The sequence below is a fragment of the Macaca nemestrina genome, chromosome 10 (assembly GCF_043159975.1).
Source record: "Macaca nemestrina isolate mMacNem1 chromosome 10, mMacNem.hap1, whole genome shotgun sequence".
In the NCBI taxonomy this organism is placed as follows: Eukaryota; Metazoa; Chordata; class Mammalia; order Primates; family Cercopithecidae; genus Macaca; species Macaca nemestrina.
The window spans coordinates 56,573,497-56,593,983 of NC_092134.1; the positions used below are offsets into that span (position 1 = coordinate 56,573,497).

The window sequence follows — 20,487 nt, forward strand, 5'->3', positions numbered from 1 at the left end:
GTGAAACCCCGTCTCTACTAAAAATACAAAAATTAGCTGGGCATGGTGGTGCATGCCTGTAATTCCAGCTACTTAGGAGGCTGAGGCAGGAGAATTGCTTGAACTCGGAAGGTGGAGATTGCAGTGAGCCAAGATTGCGCCACAGCACGCCAGCCTGGGCGACAAAGCAAGACTCTGTCTCAAAAAAAAAAAAAAAGAAAGAAAACAAATGGCAAAATGACAGAAGTCCCTCTTTATTAGTAATTACTTTAAATGTAAATGGATTAAACTCTCCAACCCAAAGACAGTTTGGCAGAATAGACGGGTAAAACAGACCCAACTATATGCTATCTGCAACAGACACACTTTAGATCCAAAGGCAAATGAGTTGGAAATGAAAGTATGAAAAAAGAAATTCCATGCAAATAGTTACCAGAGCAAGAGTGGCTACACTAATATCAGAAAATAAACTTTAAATCAAGAATGGTTACAAAAGACAAACAAAAACATTACATATCAATAAAAGGTTCAATTCAGCAAGAAGATACAACAATTATAAATTAAAAGCATTGAACATTTACCCTAATAACATCATTAAAATATTTGAAGCAAAAATTGACAGAACTGAAGAGAGAAACAGACAGTTTCACAGCAAGAGCTAGAGGCTTTAATACCCCAACTCTCAATAATGGATGCAACAAGTAGACACAAGTAAGGAAACACAGAACTTAAGGAAACCGTGCCTGGCCTGGACTCACATATTTTTAAAACTGAATTGAACTTATGTATCAAAATGTAGTACTGTGCCTCTTCCTCCCACTGTAAATAATTAACAATTTCTAAGCAAATATCAAGTGGAAAAGGGAAGACTACGAACAAAATAAACTACATTCTAAAGACACAAATTTTGGGGTTTTGTTTGTCTAGTTTTTGTTGTTGCTTTCTGTGTAGAAAAATCAAGATTACATGTGTCATTCTAATAAAAACCCACAGGTTGGGCATCTCTAATTCAAAAATCCAAAACATGAAATATTCCAAAATCCTTAACTTTTTGAGCACATGATACCACAGATGACCTCATGTGACAGGTGCATAAAACATAAAAAACATTCAATAAAAGCACCTTCAGGCTATGTGTATATGAAAAATAAATAAACAAGTTTAGACTTGAGTCCCACCCCAAAGATTTTTCATTGTGTTTGTGCAAATATTCCGAAATCCTAAAAAATCCAAAATCCAAAACACTTCTGGTACCAAGTACTTTGAATAAGGGATACTCAACCTGTATTTAGATAAGATAATCTATTTAAACCTAAAAACAAACAAACCTACAAAAGAAAACAGAAACACAATCTTTACAGCTGTCACTGGATTTCTCTATGTTGTTGCACTCAAAACCCACGCAAAGGATGAGATCACCTTAGAATCAAATTGTTCAGATCAATCATTTTTAATCTTTTTGGGGATCACAGACCTCTTTAAAAATGTAATGAAAGTCACGGACTCTACCCAGAAACATGCTCCAACATACAAAATTCTGTACATAATTCCAAGGCATTCAGGGAAGTCTGAAGCTCCTCCCAGAGCCCAGGTAAGAATGTTAAGTAATTCACACTTTCTTAGCAAGTTGTAATAAAGGTCACATTATTCTGAGATTTGGTTTGCACTGAGTAGTGTTAAGGTTTCCAGCACTATAGAGAATGAATATTAAAGACCAAAAGCACACCAAGTCTTTATACTAGGAAAGAGTTATTTCATAATTTCACAATACAAATAAAAAATATTGTCTGTCTTAGTTGACCTACTGGCATAACAGATCCCAGTTTAAGATTTCTTCTTGAGTGAAACTCCGTCTCTACTAAAAAATACAAAAAACTAGACGGGCGAGGTGGCGGGCGCCTGTAGTCCCAGCTACTCGGGAGGCTGAGGCAGGAGAATGGCGTAAACCCGGGAGGCAGAGCTTGCAGTGAGCTGAGATCCGGCCACTGCACTCCAGCCGGGGCGACAGAGTGAGACTCCGTCTCAAAAAAAAAAAAGATTTCTTCTTGAGGAAAATATGCAGATGATCAGAAAGACCAAGAAAAATACACACCCTAAGCAAATATGACTAATAATTCTGTGGGATGCAATGAACTTCAGACAATTCTTTTTTTGCTTGTTTTGTTTTGTTTTTTTTTTTTTGAGATGGGGGTCTCACTCTTTCGCCCAGGCTGGAGTGTACTGGCATGACCATATCTCACTGCAGCCTCAAACTCCCAGGCACAAGCAGTCTTCCCACCTCAGCCTTCTGAGTAGCTGGGACCACAGGAGTACGCCATCACGCCTGACATGGTTTGGATCTATGTCCCCACCCAAATCTTATGTTCAATTGTAATCCCCAATGTTGGAGATGGGGCCTGGTGAGAGGTGATTGGATCACAGGGGTGGATCCTTCATGGATGGTTTGGCACCATCCCTTTGGTACTGTTCTTGTGAGAGTTCTCATGAGATCTGGCTGTTCGGAAATGTGCAATACCTCCTCCCCACTCTCTCCCCACTCTCTCTTCCTCCTGCTCCAGCCATGTAAGATGTACCCGCTTCCCCTTCACCTCCCACCATGATTGTAAAGTTTCCTGAAGACTTTCCTCAGAAGCAGAAGCCACTATGCTTCCTGTACAGCCTGCAGAGTCATGAGCCAATTAAATCTCTTTTCTTCATAAATTATCCAGTCTCAGTATTTCTTTATAGGAGTGAGAGAACGGACTAATACAATGCCCTATTTTTTTTTTTTTTTCTTTTTTTTTTAAGAGACAGGGTCTCATTCTGTTGCCCAAGCTGGTCTCAAACTCCTGATCTCAAGTGATCTTCCCACACTGGCCTCCCAAAGTGTTAGGATTATAGGCATGAACTTCCACATCTGTCCAATTTCAGACAATTCTTAAAGCTCAAGAACCTATGAACTAGTTTCTCCTCTTTGCAGATGAAAATAACTGTTGTTATTTCAACTTCCATATAATTTGCATTATAAAAAGTCAGATTTATCCTTTTCCTTTCCCTTCCTCAAAGACTGATAATACGGTATTTTGATGATATTTTAGAAAACTCTGTGATATTTTCCTAGGTTAAATAAATAAGTAAACATGACATTAACTACGTCTTATTTCTAATCTGTGTACCTGGTTGCGGGGGCAGAATATTGGATGCACACTAATGTTTTCCATTTAAAGTGCTTTAATTCTAACAAAATTTTCCAATTCACCATAACTAACCTTAATATTCTTAGGGCCTAATAACATACTTCTGGAAAGATCAGCAAGTACCAAAAGCAAACAGACACATTCAATTAACCAATGGGAAATAAACTAAATTTTCTTTTCTCTTTGTTTTTTTTTGTGAGACAGAGTTTCACTCTTGTTGCCCAGGCTGGAATGCACAATCTCAGCTCACTGCAACCTCTACCTCCTGAGTTCAAGCGATTCTCCTGCCTCAGCCTCCCAAGTAGCTGGGATTATAGGGCATCCGCCACCATGCCCGGCTAATTTTTATATTTTTAGTAGAAATGGGGTTTCACCATGTTGGTCAGGGTGGTCTCAAACTCCTGACCTCAGGTGATCCACCCTCCTTGTCCTCCCAGAGTGCTGAGATTACAGGTGTGAGCCACCACACCCGGCCCATAAACTAATTTTTTAATTGAGATATACGGATGTTTTTCCCAAGGTAATATGACTGTTATTCAGATTCATATTTCACTTGAAATATACATGCCAAAGAAAACAACTACAACAAAAACCTTACTGTGTAGCCTTGACTATGTCCCATGTGCTGTAATCATCAATATGAGTTTTCCGTCCAAGAGGTTCACCATATCCATGGTTATAATGGCTTTGGGGTTTGATTTCCTGTTAAAAAGAAAATCACACACAGGCAAGAATTGAAAAAAGAGGTACAGAAAATATTTATATATGTTATAGTAGTGCTTTTTGTTGTTTGAGAAATGCTAATTACTGAAATAATTAAGTTTACCTTATTCTAAAGTCTATACTCTTTTATTTACTTATTTATTTTTTTTTTGAGATGGAGTCTCACTCTGTCGCCCAGGCTGGAGTGCAGTAATGCAATCTCAGTTCACTACAACCTCCGCCTCCCGGGTTCAAGCGATTCTCCTGCCTCAGCCTCCTCAGTAGCTGAGACTACAGGCGTGTGCCACCACACCCGGCTAAATTTTTGTATTTTTAGTTGAGACAGGGTTTCACCATGTTAGCCAGGATGGTGTGGATCTCCTGACCTCGTGATCCGCCCGCCTCAGCCTCCCAAAGTGCTGAGATTACAGGCAGGAGCCACCGTGTGTGTGTGGCCAAGTCTACACTCTTTGGGGAAAAAGCTTGTTCAAAGAGATCTACCCATTTTACACATTCTCAAGCTAAAAAAATCTGTAAGATCAGAAACAAGTAACAACTTAGCAACTGAGGTTAATCTTCAGCTCCATAGAACTCTCTTACCTCATCATCAAATCAACTCATTCTCTCTGACCAATTTTTCTATTATTCTAGTATGACCCACAGCTCTAACACTCTACTTTTAAAACCTTCATCACATGCACTACTCTATTCCTCAAATAAACTCTAAGGTCCTAAAGGAAGGAACCTATGGATATTGTTTTTCTATTATTCTCAGATACCACCTTTCCTAAAACTCTTTCATGCGCCCAGCTACCATTAAATGATTAAGGAACGGAGCAGTGCTGATAAAAGTAAATCTGCTTGAATAGGCCTAAAAATGTCAATATCCTTTTAAAAAGGTTTTATATAAAAATCTATACATGTAAGATTTAATTTACATAAAAATGTATGAGTTTCAAAGAATATTACATCCATTCAAAGCTTACATGCTGTAATTTTCTATCAAAAATACAAAATTTGCTATATACAGTCAATTTCCCCAATATAACACAGCACAAAAATACAATTGTTTCTTTTATATAAAAACAGAAAAACTGAGTTTGTTCAGCTCCAATAACATCTGTTGAAACTGCTGTGTTTCTGATATTTTTCACAAACATATGTGTAAATATAAATAAAAGGAAAAATCATAAAATATTTGGAAAGAAATCCTTAGAACACTACATGCTCTCTCGCCTCTGATAAACCACCTTCCACTGATACTTAATCATACAAAGTTAAGAGTATTTTACTAGAGGAAAAAGCTATTTAGCTTACTCTAGCCATTCAAATAGTGTGGGAAGTTCTAAAACTCATTCGTTTGAACCATAAATTTAGAAGACTATCAATCTGAATATTTTCAATGAAAAGGAATTTAAAAGTTTCACACAAACAAATTCTGCTTAGCATATAATCTTTCAGCAAGTAAATGCTTACTTAGTTCCTTATCAAAATGCTATAGCCAATGTTAAAATACCTCAGGAATAATTATATATCCACATTAGTAGAAGAAAGGAAATATACATCATTCTTAAGCCAAGATTCACAATATACTGCAGATAGTTCACTAGATGATTTTTTAAGAGGTTATTCTCAAACTCCATTAAAATAGAATAGCTTAAGTAGGCTTAGTATTTTGAGTACATACAATGTTCTGAATAACTAACAAAGCAAGCCAATACATAAGACCTATCCATTTAATTTCTTTAAATCTTTTCTATTTAATTTATCCACAGAATTCCAGTTTTCAATCTGTCTATGCTCTATATTCAGTGGGGTAAAGAAAAATACTTCTAAGCCAGTAAGACTTTCTTATTTCTAAATTTTCTTTTCTGATTCTAGTCTCTCCAACCCCAGGGAAAATAATTTTTTTAACCTTCTACTTTGACATCTATATGGCTGTAAGATACCTGAAAAAGAATAAAAACTTCATCACAGCTTTCAGGGAGAATGGAATAATATAACCAACAAAACATGTATTGAGAGCCTGTTATACATAAAGCTCTCTACAATGAACACCGGGACCCCACCAAGGATAGGGTAAGACATGTGCAATGTTAAAGAGAGTGTCAAAAAACTCAGTAATCAAGATCAACAACAAAAACAACAACATTTTAATGGAATATTTTTAAAACAAAACCAATGCAACACACACACACACACACACACACACACGAACCAAACATCAACATTTTAAAACAGAGACAGCATCAGAATCACTAACTCTTCCTTTTGCACCAGGCTCCACTATGGCTCAGAGCATCACTGTGCATGTATACAGAATATAGCCTGTCATCCTGAAGGACTTCCAATCCAGAATGGAAAGACAAAGTAGGGAAGAAAAATAAGTCAAATATTATAAGCAAGAGCCTTCCAATAATAAGTAAAAACACAGATGAGGACAACATAATATCCAAAAGGTAATAACATAACTTGAAACAACTTTGAATTTGAAAATGTGCTACGGCAAAATGCTATTCTTTTTTACTATGGACAAATGCATTGCTTTGACATACAAATAATATTAATAGAATAAAAATAAGTATCTTTCTGAGGATTACTATCATAAAGTTTTCAAGTTAACTTTAATTTTATTATCATGCCCAGAGACCTCACTTACTGTACATAATGATTAAATTGTATTCTCAGTTTGTTTCACTGACATTGCCAAATGTGAGCTTACAAATGTTACTGGAAATTAGACTTTTTTTCCAGTAACATATTAAAATTAACCAATATCAGTATCTGCTTTGTGCCACCTATAAGGTTGTTTTTATTTCTTTAGTAAAAGGTATCTGATTTTTTAAAAGATGCCTTTAACTAAACATATCTCGAATAATTCTAGAGCGGCAGAGCTATACTCACTAAAGAAAAGGTGTATAAGAAAATCTCCAACCTGCTGTATTACCATATTTTGTAATAAAGAACTTTGTTTCTCACTTTTAAACAGACTGGATACTGGTTTATCTCTAGGACTAGTACCTTGTCAATGTGACAAATGACAACACTCTATCAAGATAACCACAACTATCAATAGGCCTAGGAGTAACAGTTCTAATTTAAAAACATATTTTTAACATGTTCATATAAATAAGCATATCTAACAAATGTAGATAATAATTTTAAGTTAAAAATTTGCTATTATATATTAAATATATTTTCAACATACAAATATTTAGTTAATTCAATTCTTTAAAATCCTGTACTTTTTCCTCAATGTTAATGGAAACCAAGAAGCAGTTTAATTGCTATCTCTACCAAGAAAAGCAAGATTAATTTTAAAATATATATATGGGTCATTGTAACTTTTAAGAATACAGTAATTCCATCAGAAGCAGCTTCGTATAACAGAAAAAAAATCCTTGACTGAGAGGCTAATGAACTGAAAGTCTGCCACTCCCCTACCTAGGGTACACCTAGCAAGTCAATTAACTGCTATAGGGTACAGATCTCTCCTTTGTAAAAAGGGATGAATAAAATAAGCAAAAAGTTCCTCTGAGGTACCTCAAGGTAAGAGTGGAAGAGCTCAGAGATTTCACACTCCACACATTCATTCCCTTCTTTTGAGGCAGAGCTTCACTCTGTCACCCAGGCTGGAGTGCAGTGGCATGATGTCAGCTCACTGCAACCTCCGCCTCCCAGGTACAATCGATTCTCCTGCCTCAGCCTCCTGAGTAGCTGAGACTACAGGCGTACGCCACCATGCCTGGCTAATTTTTGTATTTTTAGTAGAGACAGGGTTTCACCATGTTGGCAGGCTGGTCTCAAACTCCTGGCCTCATGTGATCCGCCACTTTGGCCTCCCAAAGTGCTGGAATTACAGACGTGAGCCACTGCACTCAGCCTCATTCCCATCTTAAACAAAGCACTTCGTTATTTGTTTTTAGATACTGGGTATTAAAAACTTTAAGCAAATTAAATTTAGCATAGTTTATCTGAGCAAAGGACAACTCATGAATCTGACAACACTAAACCAGAAGAGGTTCAGAGAGCTCAGCTTCAGAGCATGAGCACAGGGTTTCTACAGGCTGAACCTGGAAGCAAAGCAATTACTTGATTAGCCATACTAGCTATGCATTTGCCTTATTGGATCATGATTCAGTAGAAGGTCCTAAGTTAGAGGTTAGTTGAGGATTTCCAACTGATAAAGTCTCTAGAGAGACTTAAGTTTCATGTCACTGTTTTCATTGAATTGGGTTTGGGTTTGCTTATGTACGACCCCAGGACATGCAGCTTTATACAAGATTTATTCAATTAAAGGTTTAGCTGCTTTCTTAAAAAAAAAAGTTCTGAAACTTCTAGATTAGACACTCTCCAAGTTCTAAGGGGAACATACAATGATTTCATATATTTTAAAAAATTATAGCCACTTGGAAGATTCTTAACATTATCTACTTGATAGTCATAAGGCTTTTTGTTTGTTCGTTTTAATAGCCATGGCTTTGAAGAGAACTGGAAGAAGAGAAATTACCTCCAAAATCTGCTACTATAGGTAGCAGACAATAGACAGGAATAGTAGACAGGAATGGGAAGCACTGGGACAAGCTGAGCTGTGATAAAACACTGCGGCTAAGAGAAATCAACATGACGAGACTCGATCTCTAGGCTTTCTCAGGCGCGGTGGCTCACGCCAGTACTCCCAGCACTCTGGGAGGCCGAGGCGGGCGGATCACGAGGTCAAGAGATTGAGACCATCCTGGCTAACATGGTGAAACCCCGTCTCTACTAAAAATACAAAAAAATTAGCCAGGCGTGGTGGCTCGTGCCTGTAGTCCCAGCTACTCTGGAGGCTAAGGCAGGAGAATGGTGTGAACCCGGGAGACGGAGCTTGCAGTCAGCCGAGATCGCGCCACTGCACTGCACTCCAACCTGAGCGACAGAGCGAGACTTCGTCTCAAAAAATAAACAAACAAACAATAAAACAAACAAAAGCAAACATATAAAGCTCCTTTTAAGAAAATTATTTCACCCCAAATTACATTTGCAAAATAAAGGCATTTTGCTACAGCCATAGAAATGGGGGGGGGGGGGGAATTGGCAACAAAGGAAAACCTAAGGTAGTGATTTCTTCTAAATTATAGGGATATCATAAGGATTTTTAAAGGAATGCTTATTGTTTATAATAAAAAGAGGGCGTAAGCATAAAAATACATAACCAAGTGAACAACAAATGGCAAGAAAAACCAGTTTCCCCTACAAAATCATAACTCTTCTAAAATGTAATTAGTTAACAGTACCAGCAGATGGCACTATACTCAAGACAGACTCTTACAACCTACCTGAAACACCATGTTTTCTCGACTTTTATTACTTTTAATTGACACATAATAATTGTACATATTTATGGGATACAGTGTGATATTTCAAAATATGTATACAATGTACAATGACCAAAACAGGATAATCAGCATATCCATCACCTCAAAATTGATCATTTCTTTGTGTTGGGAACATTCAAAATCTGTGCTTCTAAATTTGAAAATATACAATAAATTGTTAATTAGTCACTCTGTAGTACTATAGAACACTAGGACTTATTCCTCCTAACTAGCTGTACTTTTATATCCATTAACCAACCTTTATCCCCCTCCTCCTCTTTCCTGCCTCTAATAACCACTATTCTACTCTCTACTTCTGAGATTAACTTCTTTAGCTTTCATGTATGGGTGAGAACATAAGGTATTTATCTTTGTGATGAACTGTCTTTCACGAAAGACTGAACAAAACTGATTTAGGAAAACATTTGGGAAAATATTCATCAATCTTAGCTTCCTTAAATAATGGTTTTCACTTCATTTCCTTCTAACATTAATCCGTATCTATACATGTATGTGTAACAATATATGTATTGTATTGTATGTAGTGTATTGTAATGTCTTTCCACGGACATCTGATGAATATTTATTTATTCATTTATTTAGAGATAGATAGATTCTCGCTCTGTCACCCAGGCTGAAGTGCAGTGGTATTATCTTGGCTCGCTGCAACCTCCACCTCCTGGGTTCAACTGACTCTCCTGCCTCAGTCTCCAGAGTAGCTGGGACTACAGATGAGTGCCACCAAGCTCAGCTAATTTTTGTATTTTTAGTAGAGACGGGGTTTCACCATGTTGGCCAGGCTGGTCTCAAACTCCTGACCTCAAGTGATCCACCCACCTCGGTCTCCCAATGGGATTACAGGTGTGCTCCGCCGCACCCAGCCTGATGAACACTTAAGCACATGCCTATATGCATGTGTTTCTCTCCTCTTCCTATCTCTTTACAAATAAGCTTCATTTTGTATAAGAGTTCTAGATTTACAAAAACAATGTCGAGAGTAGTTCTCATATTCCCCATGCTGTTTCCCCTATTATCAACAGCTAACAGTATGATACATTACCTTTAAAGATATTGATACACTATTATTAACTAAGTCCATACTTCGAGCAGAGTTCATTAGTTTTTGTCTAATGTCCCTTTTGTTCCAGGATCCCATCCAGGATACCACCTTACACGCAGTTCTCATGGCTCCCTAGGTTACTCTTGGCTGTGATGCCTCTCAGACTTTCCTTGTTTTTGATGACCTTGACGGTTTTGAGAATAACTAGTCAGGTATTTTGTAGAACGACCCTCAACTGGATTTCTTTGATTTTTTTTTTTCTCATTACTAGACTGAAGTTACGTGTTTTAAGGGGGAACTATTGTTTTTAATCTAACCTTATTTGTTTCAGATTTCTTTCGACACTCCTTTACAATCTTTATTTCCCCAAATGTTTATGTATTTTTACATAGTCTGTAATCATAGTACTCACACCCTTAATATTCTTCCCTTTTATGTTTCTTTATGCCATTACATATAGTTTTTATAAGTACTGCTTTGAACCGTTAGTCACTCTGCATATACCAATATATACCACTGCATATACCAATGTATCAAAATGTTCTGAAACATTTCCCAATTGCTGAACATTTTTAGGTTATTCTTACATGTCCTAACTGAGCTGAGATTGTGTATTTTAGGCATTCTTCTTCTCTGTCTTCCCCTAACATTCTCTTCACCATTAAACTTTAAGCTATGCAGGGTGGGAATCCTATCTTAATCATTTGTGTATGCCCAGTGCTTAGGACAGAGCCTAGCACAAATAATACTGGTCTCCTTAAATGAAAGAATAAATGGATGAATTTTTCCTCACTACTGAAAAATACTTTAACTCATTTAATATTTCTTCATTTTAACTGGGGTAAACTCCTAGAGACGGATTCTTAAATTAAAGGGTATGAATATTTTTATGGTTCTTAACATGGTATCTAAATTGTTTTGCAAAAGAATTATAATCTGAACAGCAATACATGATTAACTATTTCTCCATAAACTCACTAGTACTGGGTGTTATTTTTAAATTCTCCACTACTTAAATAGAGTAAGAAAGACTTGCTGGGAGCAGTGGCTCATGCCTGTAATCCCAGCACTTTGGGAGGCCAAGGTGGGCAGATCACCTGAGGTCAGGAGCTTGAGACCAGCCCGACCAACACGGAGAAATACCATCTCTACTAAAAATACAAAATTAGCTGGGCGTAGTGGCTCATGTCTGTAATCCCAGCTACTCAGGAGGCTGAGGCAGGAGAATCACTTGAACCCAGGAGGCGGAGGTTGCGGTGAGCAGAGATTGTGCCACTGCACTCTAGCCTGGACAACAAGACCGAAACTCGGTCTCAAAAAAAAAAAAAAAAAAAAAGGACTTGCAAATGCAACTTTAAATATATTTTCCTATCCTATTTCATCTTTTGGGAATTACCTGTTCATATCTTTTGGTCATTTTATTGTACTTGACTCCTGAAATTTGCTTAATATATTTGAATTAGACTTTTATATATATATATAAGATTATTAATCTTTTTCATACTGATCTAAAGATGTCTGTTCCATGTTTAGAACTGTTCATTTATGCTTTCAATATAATTCAGAGATTATACCCTTTATAGCCACATGTATTAATCTTTTCCTTGTGCTTTTTTGGTTTTCATTTTTATATTTCAATACTGCTACAATTATTAGTGCTATTCATGAAATATTTTCATTTCTCTTCTCAGGCACAAGGTCGAACTGTACACCCTTGGCCCTTTGAAAGGTAAGTGTGCCCAAGTGATGGACCATGTGATCTTAACCAATGGAATATGAATAAAAAGGATCTATTGCTTTCAGAGAACAAGTTTAAGAGCCAATATGCAATTCCCCAGTCTTTCTTTCCAACTGCCAAGGAGACTGGCAATCTTCTCGAGAGTAGAGATAATCACTGGATAGAATAGCTACTATCCAACCCACAATGTATGTGTAGCATAAACTACTAACATTATTTTAAGGGACAGGGTCTCACCATGTTGTCCAGGCTAGAGTATGGTGGCTATGCACAGACGTGATCATCACCCACTACAGCCTCGAACTCCTGGGCTCAAGCAATCCTCCTGTCTCAGCCTCCTGAGTAGCTGGTACTACAGGTGCACACCACCACGCTCAGCTAAGCCACTGAAATTTAAGGTGGTTACTGCAGCAAAACATAGCTTATCCAGACTAACATGATTCTGAGAGTCGTTTAGTTTGATAAACAACTAAATGGATAAATGAATCTATATAAATTTGGGAAATGGATCTATATAAATCATTTTCATTGTATTTTGAAGCTGGTTATAACTAGTATACGGTTTTACTACTAATGTTCACAGATTTATCTTATATGCAGCCACGATGTTAAACTATCATCTCTGATTTTAGATATCTTTGAATATTGTAAGAATACAAGTACTATCAACTCTCCTGCATGCGCGCGCGCGCGAGAGAGAGAGAGAGAGAGTGTGTGTGTGTGTTTTCACTCCATGGCCGATGCCATTGGCAAAAACATCAAATGCAATATTGGAAAAGTAAAATGAGAATACTTCCTTATTTCCATATTATTTTTCCTCCATTTTTAATACTCAATGTATTTAGTGTTTCTTCATTATAAAGTTGTTCAATCATCCTTATTCAAATATATTCCAGGGAATACATAACACTGTATATGGATTAATATGCCCACTTGATTGGGCATAAAAATGCCAACAGGCTCTTACATTATAGAATATGGCCAATTTAATATTTCATTTGAGATTATCAATTTCATCCTGTAAAGATTATGACTAGTATTATTTTTATGTATCTCCTAGTTGATAATATTATGAAAGTGACCTTTACTCTTCCCCTTGACCTCCCTTCTCCACCACAGGCCAACTGTTCTTATCAGCAGCCTACACTCAAGTCGTGGCCACATTTCCACTAGGTCCCAGAAAACTAGGGCAGACATAAAATGACTCTTGAAAATTCCAAGGAAAAAGCACCTTCTAAGTATTTTAATTTAAGTTGTTTTATTTTGGTTTTTTAAATGTTTGCATCAAGTGCATGTGTAAATTATTTAAATGTAATTACCAAAATGTAATTTGAATGGCAAAGAAACATAGCTGAAAATCCTAAAAAGTAGTGTAAACTATCTCTTAGAAGAGAAGTGCAAAAACCTCATCTTTGAGAATAAACAAAGACATTTAGGCATCTAGTTCAGCAGGCAACCAAGACCAATCAGGGAGTTTTGAGGAAGGAAGTAACAGAATTAGATATACAATTTTAATAGATCATCTAAAGATTTTTTTTTCCTTTCCACCATTTCCACAATTTATACTTCTGTCTTTCCTGTGCTGTTTACTAGAAGGCATTTCTAACTATCAAAATGTCCAAGCCAGAAACATTCAGCTTGGTGCAGTGGTACATACTTATAATCCCCACAACTCATGAGGCTGATGAGGAAGGATCACATGAGCCAGGAGTTTGAGACCAGTCTGAGGAACATAGTGAGACTCTGTCTCTAAAAATAAAAATTTAAAAGGCCAGGCACAGTGGTTCACGCCTGTAATCCCAGCACTTTGGGAGGCCATGGTGGGTGGATTGCTTGAGTTTCGGAGTTCAAGACCAATGTGACCAACATGGTAAAACCACATCTCAGCTAAAAATACAAAAATTTAGCCAGGCGTGGTGGCAGGTGTGCCTGTAATCCCAGCTACTCAGTGGGCTGAGGCAAGTGATTCACTTCAACCCAGAAGAGGTTGTAGTGAGCCAAGATCGTGCCACTGCAACACAGACTGGATGACAGAGCAAGACTCTGTCTCAAAAATAAATAAATAAAAATAAAAATAAAAAAATTAGCTGGGCTTGATGGCATGCACCTGTAATCCCAGCGACTCAGGAGGCTGTGATGGGAGGATCACTTGAGCCTACAGTAAACTGTGATCACACCACTGCACTCCTGGGCAACAGAGCAAGACCCCAGCTCTTCAAAAAAGAAAAAAAAAAGAAAACTTATTCCCCCTTGATTCTTTATCCCACAGCTTCAAATATTCACCAAGTCACAATCCTTCTGTTCTCAAAACAAATCCATCCCTTCCTCTGTATTAATATTCTCACAAATGGTCTACCCATATTACTGTCCCTATCACTCCCTTATTTAAAATCCTTAAAATCATACATATAGGGTAAACAGAGTACATTTCAGCAATCATACAAAATTTTCTTCATGAAGTGGTCCCAATTTGCTTTTTCCAGCTTTAGTACCCAGCGTTCCCTTCTACACATCCTACGCATTTACGTACACCAGTCATTCCAAGAAGTCATGTACTTTTAAAAACCTCAGTATCTCTGTGCTCATGTTAGCTATTCTACTTAAAAGACACACCCCATCTCAGGCTCAGGCAAACCTTTACAAATTACAATTCAATTAACAATTCAAGAGTCACCATAGCCTTCTTTGTCCCAGGCAGTTAAATGACCTATTTTGTGTGCCCCTGTGCTATGCAAATAAATTATTACAGAGGACTAAGGATGGCGGACAATAATTTTTTCAAGTTTACAATGGGTTTATCAGGACATAACCACCATCATAAGTAGAGAAGTATCTGGACTCACAATGGTTCAACTTATAATTTTTAACTTTATGATGGATTTAACAGAGTATTAAATGCATTTCTGACTTATGATGAGTTTAGGGGGATGTGGTCCCATCATAAGGTGAGGCGTATGAGGGGACCTCAAAAAGTTTGCAGAAAAAAATGGAATCAAAAGATTAAAAATATAAACTTCACTTCTCAACATAATAAAGCCCCATCAAGTTCAAGACACTTTTGTAAATGATATCAGACATTTAGTCCATCCCTAAAAAACTGAAGGTCCTGAGAATTTAACCACGTCAATGCAATATTTTTCACATTATTACCTGAAAAAAATGGGTGCCCTTCAAAGATTTTTTAAGATTAGGGAACAAAAAGAAGTTAGAAGGAGCTAATTCAGAACTATAAGGTGGATGTCTGATGATTTCTCATTGAAACTCCCAAAATTGTCCTTTTTGATGACAGAAATTAGTAGGAGCATTGTCACAGTAGAGAAGGACTCTCTGGTAAAGCTTTCCCAGGCATTTTCTCTGCTAATGTTGTCATTCTTTGGCACTCCAGAAAATAAACAAGCAAAATGCCTTGAGCATCCAAAATTCTGTTACCACAACCTTTACTCCTGACTTTTTGCTTTTGCTTTGAGTAGACCACTGGTAGCCATTGCTGTGATTGTGCTTTGTCTTCAGGATCATACTGGTAAAGACACGTTCATCTCCTGTTACAATTCTTCAAATAAATGCTTCAGGATCTTGATTAAAAACTCTGCTCTTGTCTGCAGCCAGTATGTATGCAAGGGTTTTGGCACCCATCTTGTGGAAAGTTGGCTCAACCTCTTCAGTCAGAATTGTACAAGCTGAACCAGTTGAGATGTCTCTGGTGTTGCTTCTTGTTTCTGCTGTTAATCCTCCACCCTGTTCAATTAGGGCATGAACAAGATGAATTTTTTCCTCACAAATTGACGTCGATGGTCTTCTGCTGCTGGCTTCATCTTCAACATCATCTTATCCTTTCTTAAAACAAGTTATCCATTTATATACTGCTGATTTGTTTGGGGCATTGTCCCCATAAACTTTCACAAAGCATCAATGATTTCACCATCTTCTACCCGAGCTTCACCATAAATATGATGTTTGTTCTTGTTTCGATTTTAGTAGAATTCATGTTGCTCTGACAAGGGCTCTTTTCAAACTGATGTCTTATCCTTCTTAATGCCTCAAACTAGATCTGGTTTAGACATGTTACAACAAGTTAGTTAAAAGTTTATTTTGGTGCAAAAAAAATTTGAAATCCACATACAGATTTTTCATAATACACATTTTCCACGAACTTTTTGAAACCTGTATATATTGTATGGTGGTATATGTGCTAGTTTAGTATTGCTCTAATAAATTACCACAAACTTAGTGGTTTAAAACAACACGAATTCATTATCTTACAGTTCTGGAGATCAGAAGTCCAAAATCATCACTAGGCTAATGTCAAAATGTCAGCAGGGCCACACACTCTGCTCCCTCCAGAGGCTCTAAGGGAGAATCTGTTCCTTGCCTCTTCTACCCCTCTTGCGTACTGGCATAATTAAGGCCAACATTTTCAAATCTCTCTCCACTGTTTTTACATTGCCTTCTCCTCTGTGTATATGTTCAAATCTCCCTCCACCTCCTTCTTACATGGATATATGTGATTACATTTAGGGCTCAGCTAACCAAAATAATCCCTCCATCTCAAGATACTTAATTATCTCTGTAAAAACTCTTTTTCCTGATAAGGTAACATTTATAGGTTCCAGAGATTAGGACCTGATATCTTTGGGAAACCATTATTGTGCCTACTAACGGATGAAAATAAGAGTGGAGAAGTGAGAAGAGATAAAATCTGTATTCCATGGTGATACGGTTTGGCTCCGTGTCCCCATCCAAATCTCATCTTGAATTGTATTCCCCAGGTATTGAGGGAAGCACCTGACGGGAGGTGACTGGATTATGGGGGCAGTTTCCACCATGTTGTTCTCATGATAATGAGTTCTCATGAGATCTGATGGTTTCATAAGCGTTTGACAGTTCCTCCTTCATGTACCCCTCTCCTCTTTCCTGCCACCACATAAGACATGCCTGCTTCCCCTTCCACTATGATTGCAAGTTTCCTGAGGCCTCCCCAGCCATGTGGCACTGTGACTCAATTAAATATTTTTCCTTTATAAATCACCCAGTCTCGGGTATTTCTTTATAGCGGTGTGACAACAGACTAACACACATGGCTGGAGCTTTGTAGTTTTCTCTTAGCTATCAAATACCCTCAATCATGGGAGACGCCTAACCTTGGGGTCTCTCTTGTAGGACATTTTGAGAGATCTGAAATTCACCCTGTGGGGACCAACTTTCTACTTGACCAAACTTTAGTCAGGCTCCTCTGAGCCCTCTTCTCAACTAGGCCTCAATGTTGGCCCTTGCCATTTGGGGGCCTGCATATCCCAATTTTTGTAAGAATTCTGCTAAGTCAATTAGAGAGAATTCCCCACCCTCAGTATCTGATGACCTTGGCCTGCTTGACCAGGCAGGCCAAGGTCATCAGATACTGAGGGTGGGGAATTCTGTTAAGTTGTTTTAGCAAGAATACCCTGCCCTTGATGTCTTCTCTTGGTAATTTTCCATCTGCTAACACCCCTCATTCTGCTTGTTGACTATAAATCCCCACCTGTCCTTGCTGTATTTGGAATTCAGTCCAGTTCTATACTGAGGTATCTTTTCCACTATTGCAAAGTTCCTGAATGAAATCTGCTGTTTACCACTTCAGTCACTGTCCAGTTCTGACTTTCTCTGACAAGACTTCCCTCTGTAACATTCTCTGGTACAAACGAAACATTCTCCAGCACAATTCTTAAAACTCTTCCTCAGCTCCTACTCCAGTGGCACATACCTGAGGTTGTGTCTGCTGAGGAGGCAACTTTCTTTGTTAAGTTTCTTTCAAGATGGCACTAGACTGGACAGCCTCTGAAGTGTTTGCCTGGCCCAAAGGAAACGCTCTTGATTCAACATCACCAGACACATAGCGAAAGTCCTCTCTTCCAGCTTCTCCACGGTGAAGCTATTTTATATATCTGTTACATTTATTCTTCTCCAGGAATGCAGCAGCAGGCCCCAGTCTCTGGGTCTTCCATAATTCCAGGAGACCCAAATCACACTTTTCCCAAGAATTCTCTAACACTTTACTCAGGTAACATTCCAGAGAGGAGGCCTAACTATTTTCTGCAACCCAGCAGGCATCCAGCTAAAGGACCATCTTCCTTCCTGAAAAGTCCCCAAATCTCTCAGAGAAATTGTTTTTCACCCACTGGGAAGATAATATAAAAACTACAGCACTCCATTTTGAGCTGATATCTCTTCAAAGAATCCTTCCTCACATTAAATTCTTTTTTTATCTTGTATAGGCTGGAGGTGCTAAAGTTCCAGAACAAATCATGGCCACTTGCCAACAAATTCAACACCATCTCTTTATAATGCAGGGAACCTTTATCAGTTACTATCCTTAGCTTTAGGCTCCAGGAAAAATGCAAAGGTGACAAAAAAAGACCCACTTAACACTCAGTTATACAAATACATCATACAGTACTTATCCTATCACACCTAGAATTTTTCAGTTAACATTACATTTTTGAGATTTATCTGTGCTGATACATGTAGCTCTACTTTATTCAATGTCATTGCTAAATGGTATTACATTACATGAATAAGTCAGATATATTCTCCTACTGTCTTAGTCCACTTTGTGTTGCTATAATAGAATACTACGGACTGGGTAATTTGTAAAGAAAATAAAGTATTTCTTACAGTTCTGAAGGCTGAGCAGTCCAAGGTGAAGGGGCCCACATCTGGCAAGGCCCTTCTTGCTGCATCATCCCATGGTGGAAGGTGCAAGGGCAAGAGAGCATGAGAGAGCAAACAAGAGAGGACTAAACTCGCTTTTAGAACAACCCACTCTCGAATAACAAACTCACTCTCTTGATAAGGACATTAATCCATTCATGAAGGCAGAGCCCTCTTAGCCTAATCACCTCTCAGCAGTCCCACATCTTAATACCATCACAATGGCAATTAAATTTCAACATGAGTTTTAGGGGAGACATTCAAAACAAAGCACCTATTAAAATACAAGTCGTGGGGGGAGTGGAGAGGGATAGCATTAGGAGATATACCTAATGTAAATGACGAGTTAATGGGTGCAGCACATCAACATGGCACATGTATACATATGTAACAAACCTGCACGTTGTGCACATGTACCCTAGAACTTAAAGTATAATAAAAGAGTCAACAAACAAACAAATAAATAAATAAATGAAATACAAGTCACTTACACTTTTTGCTACTACAAACCATATTGCAATGAACAATCTTATACGGGTCTCATCTGTGAAAGTTTCTCTAGAGTAAGTACATATTAGTATTAATAGAACTTATGAGTATCTTCAACTATCTTTCAAGGTAGTAGTAACAATTTACGCTCTCACTAGCAATGTGTGAGTTCTCTTTCACTATACTTGGATTTATCAGACTTCTTAATTTGGGGAGATCCAATGGCTACCAAATTTTATCTTGTTTGATTTGTATTTCCCTGAAGAAAAGTGAAGAAGTTGATCAAAGAGAGATCAACTACATCAATGCTATTGAAAAGTCAGGAAGAATGAAGACTGCAAGTAATCATTAGATTTAACAATACAGAGGTCACATTACTTTGAAAGTGGAGCACATGTTAGACTGCAGTTGACTTAAGAAAAGATGGGAGAAAAGGAACTGGGAACAGCAAGTACAGAAAACTTTTTAAGAATTTTACTACAAAGAAGTTGGGCTAGTAGCCAGAAGTGACATGGAATCAAAGAAAAATAAAGTTTTTTATTTTGCTTTTGTTTTCTAAGATGAGAGAAATTATCACTAACAGAAATGATCTGGTAGAGCCAAAACTAATGATGTTAAGTGTAGAGAACTGCTGGAGAGGTATCCTTAAGTGGGCATGAGGAGACAGAAATTAGTGTAACCAAACATGTACAGTATCTTTTATGCTGGAAACTACAAAACACCAATAAAAGAAGTCAAAGAATATCTAAATAAATAAGGAGGCATGCCATAATGACGGACTGGAAATTTTAACATGGTAAAAACTGTCAATTCTCCAACTGACATATAAATTTAATATCAGAATCGCAGCAAGTAGACAATAGACAAGTTAAACCTAAAATTTACATAGTTAGTAAAAGAAAACAAATAGCTAAAACTATTTTGAAAGAGATGAATAAAGTGAGAAGAAGCAAACTACTAAACTTCAAGACCTATTATATAGCTATAGTAATCAAGACTGTGTAGTATTGGCTGAGGGATAGATACATAAATCAATGAAACAGAAGACCCAGAAATAAAAACGACAAATATGCTCAACTGATTTTTTACAACAATGTAAAAGCAATTCAATGGAAGAAATGTTACTAGAGCAGCTGGATATCCATAGGCAAAAAAAAGAAAAAAGAAGCTCAACCTTAATTTTCACACTTTATACAAAAAATAACTCAAAATTAATCATGAACTTGAATGTTAAAAGCAAAATTATAAACTTAAAACAGAAGACAATCTTTGGGATCTCAGGCTAGGCAAAGAAAACTCAGA

At 37.4% G+C, this 20,487-nt stretch overlaps 1 protein-coding gene across 2 annotated transcripts in view; it reads right to left on the reverse strand.

Annotated features, from left to right (window-relative positions):
• LOC105473323 (zinc finger DHHC-type palmitoyltransferase 17) overlaps nt 1–20,487 on the reverse strand; it is an 88,818-nt gene that overhangs the window by 52,466 nt on the left and 15,865 nt on the right. For both annotated transcript variants that reach the window (XM_071071398.1, XM_071071399.1), the window contains exon 2: nt 3,754–3,857. In XM_071071398.1, coding sequence (XP_070927499.1) covers nt 3,754–3,857 — 104 coding nt within the window. The remainder of the gene's footprint in view (nt 1–3,753; nt 3,858–20,487) is intronic.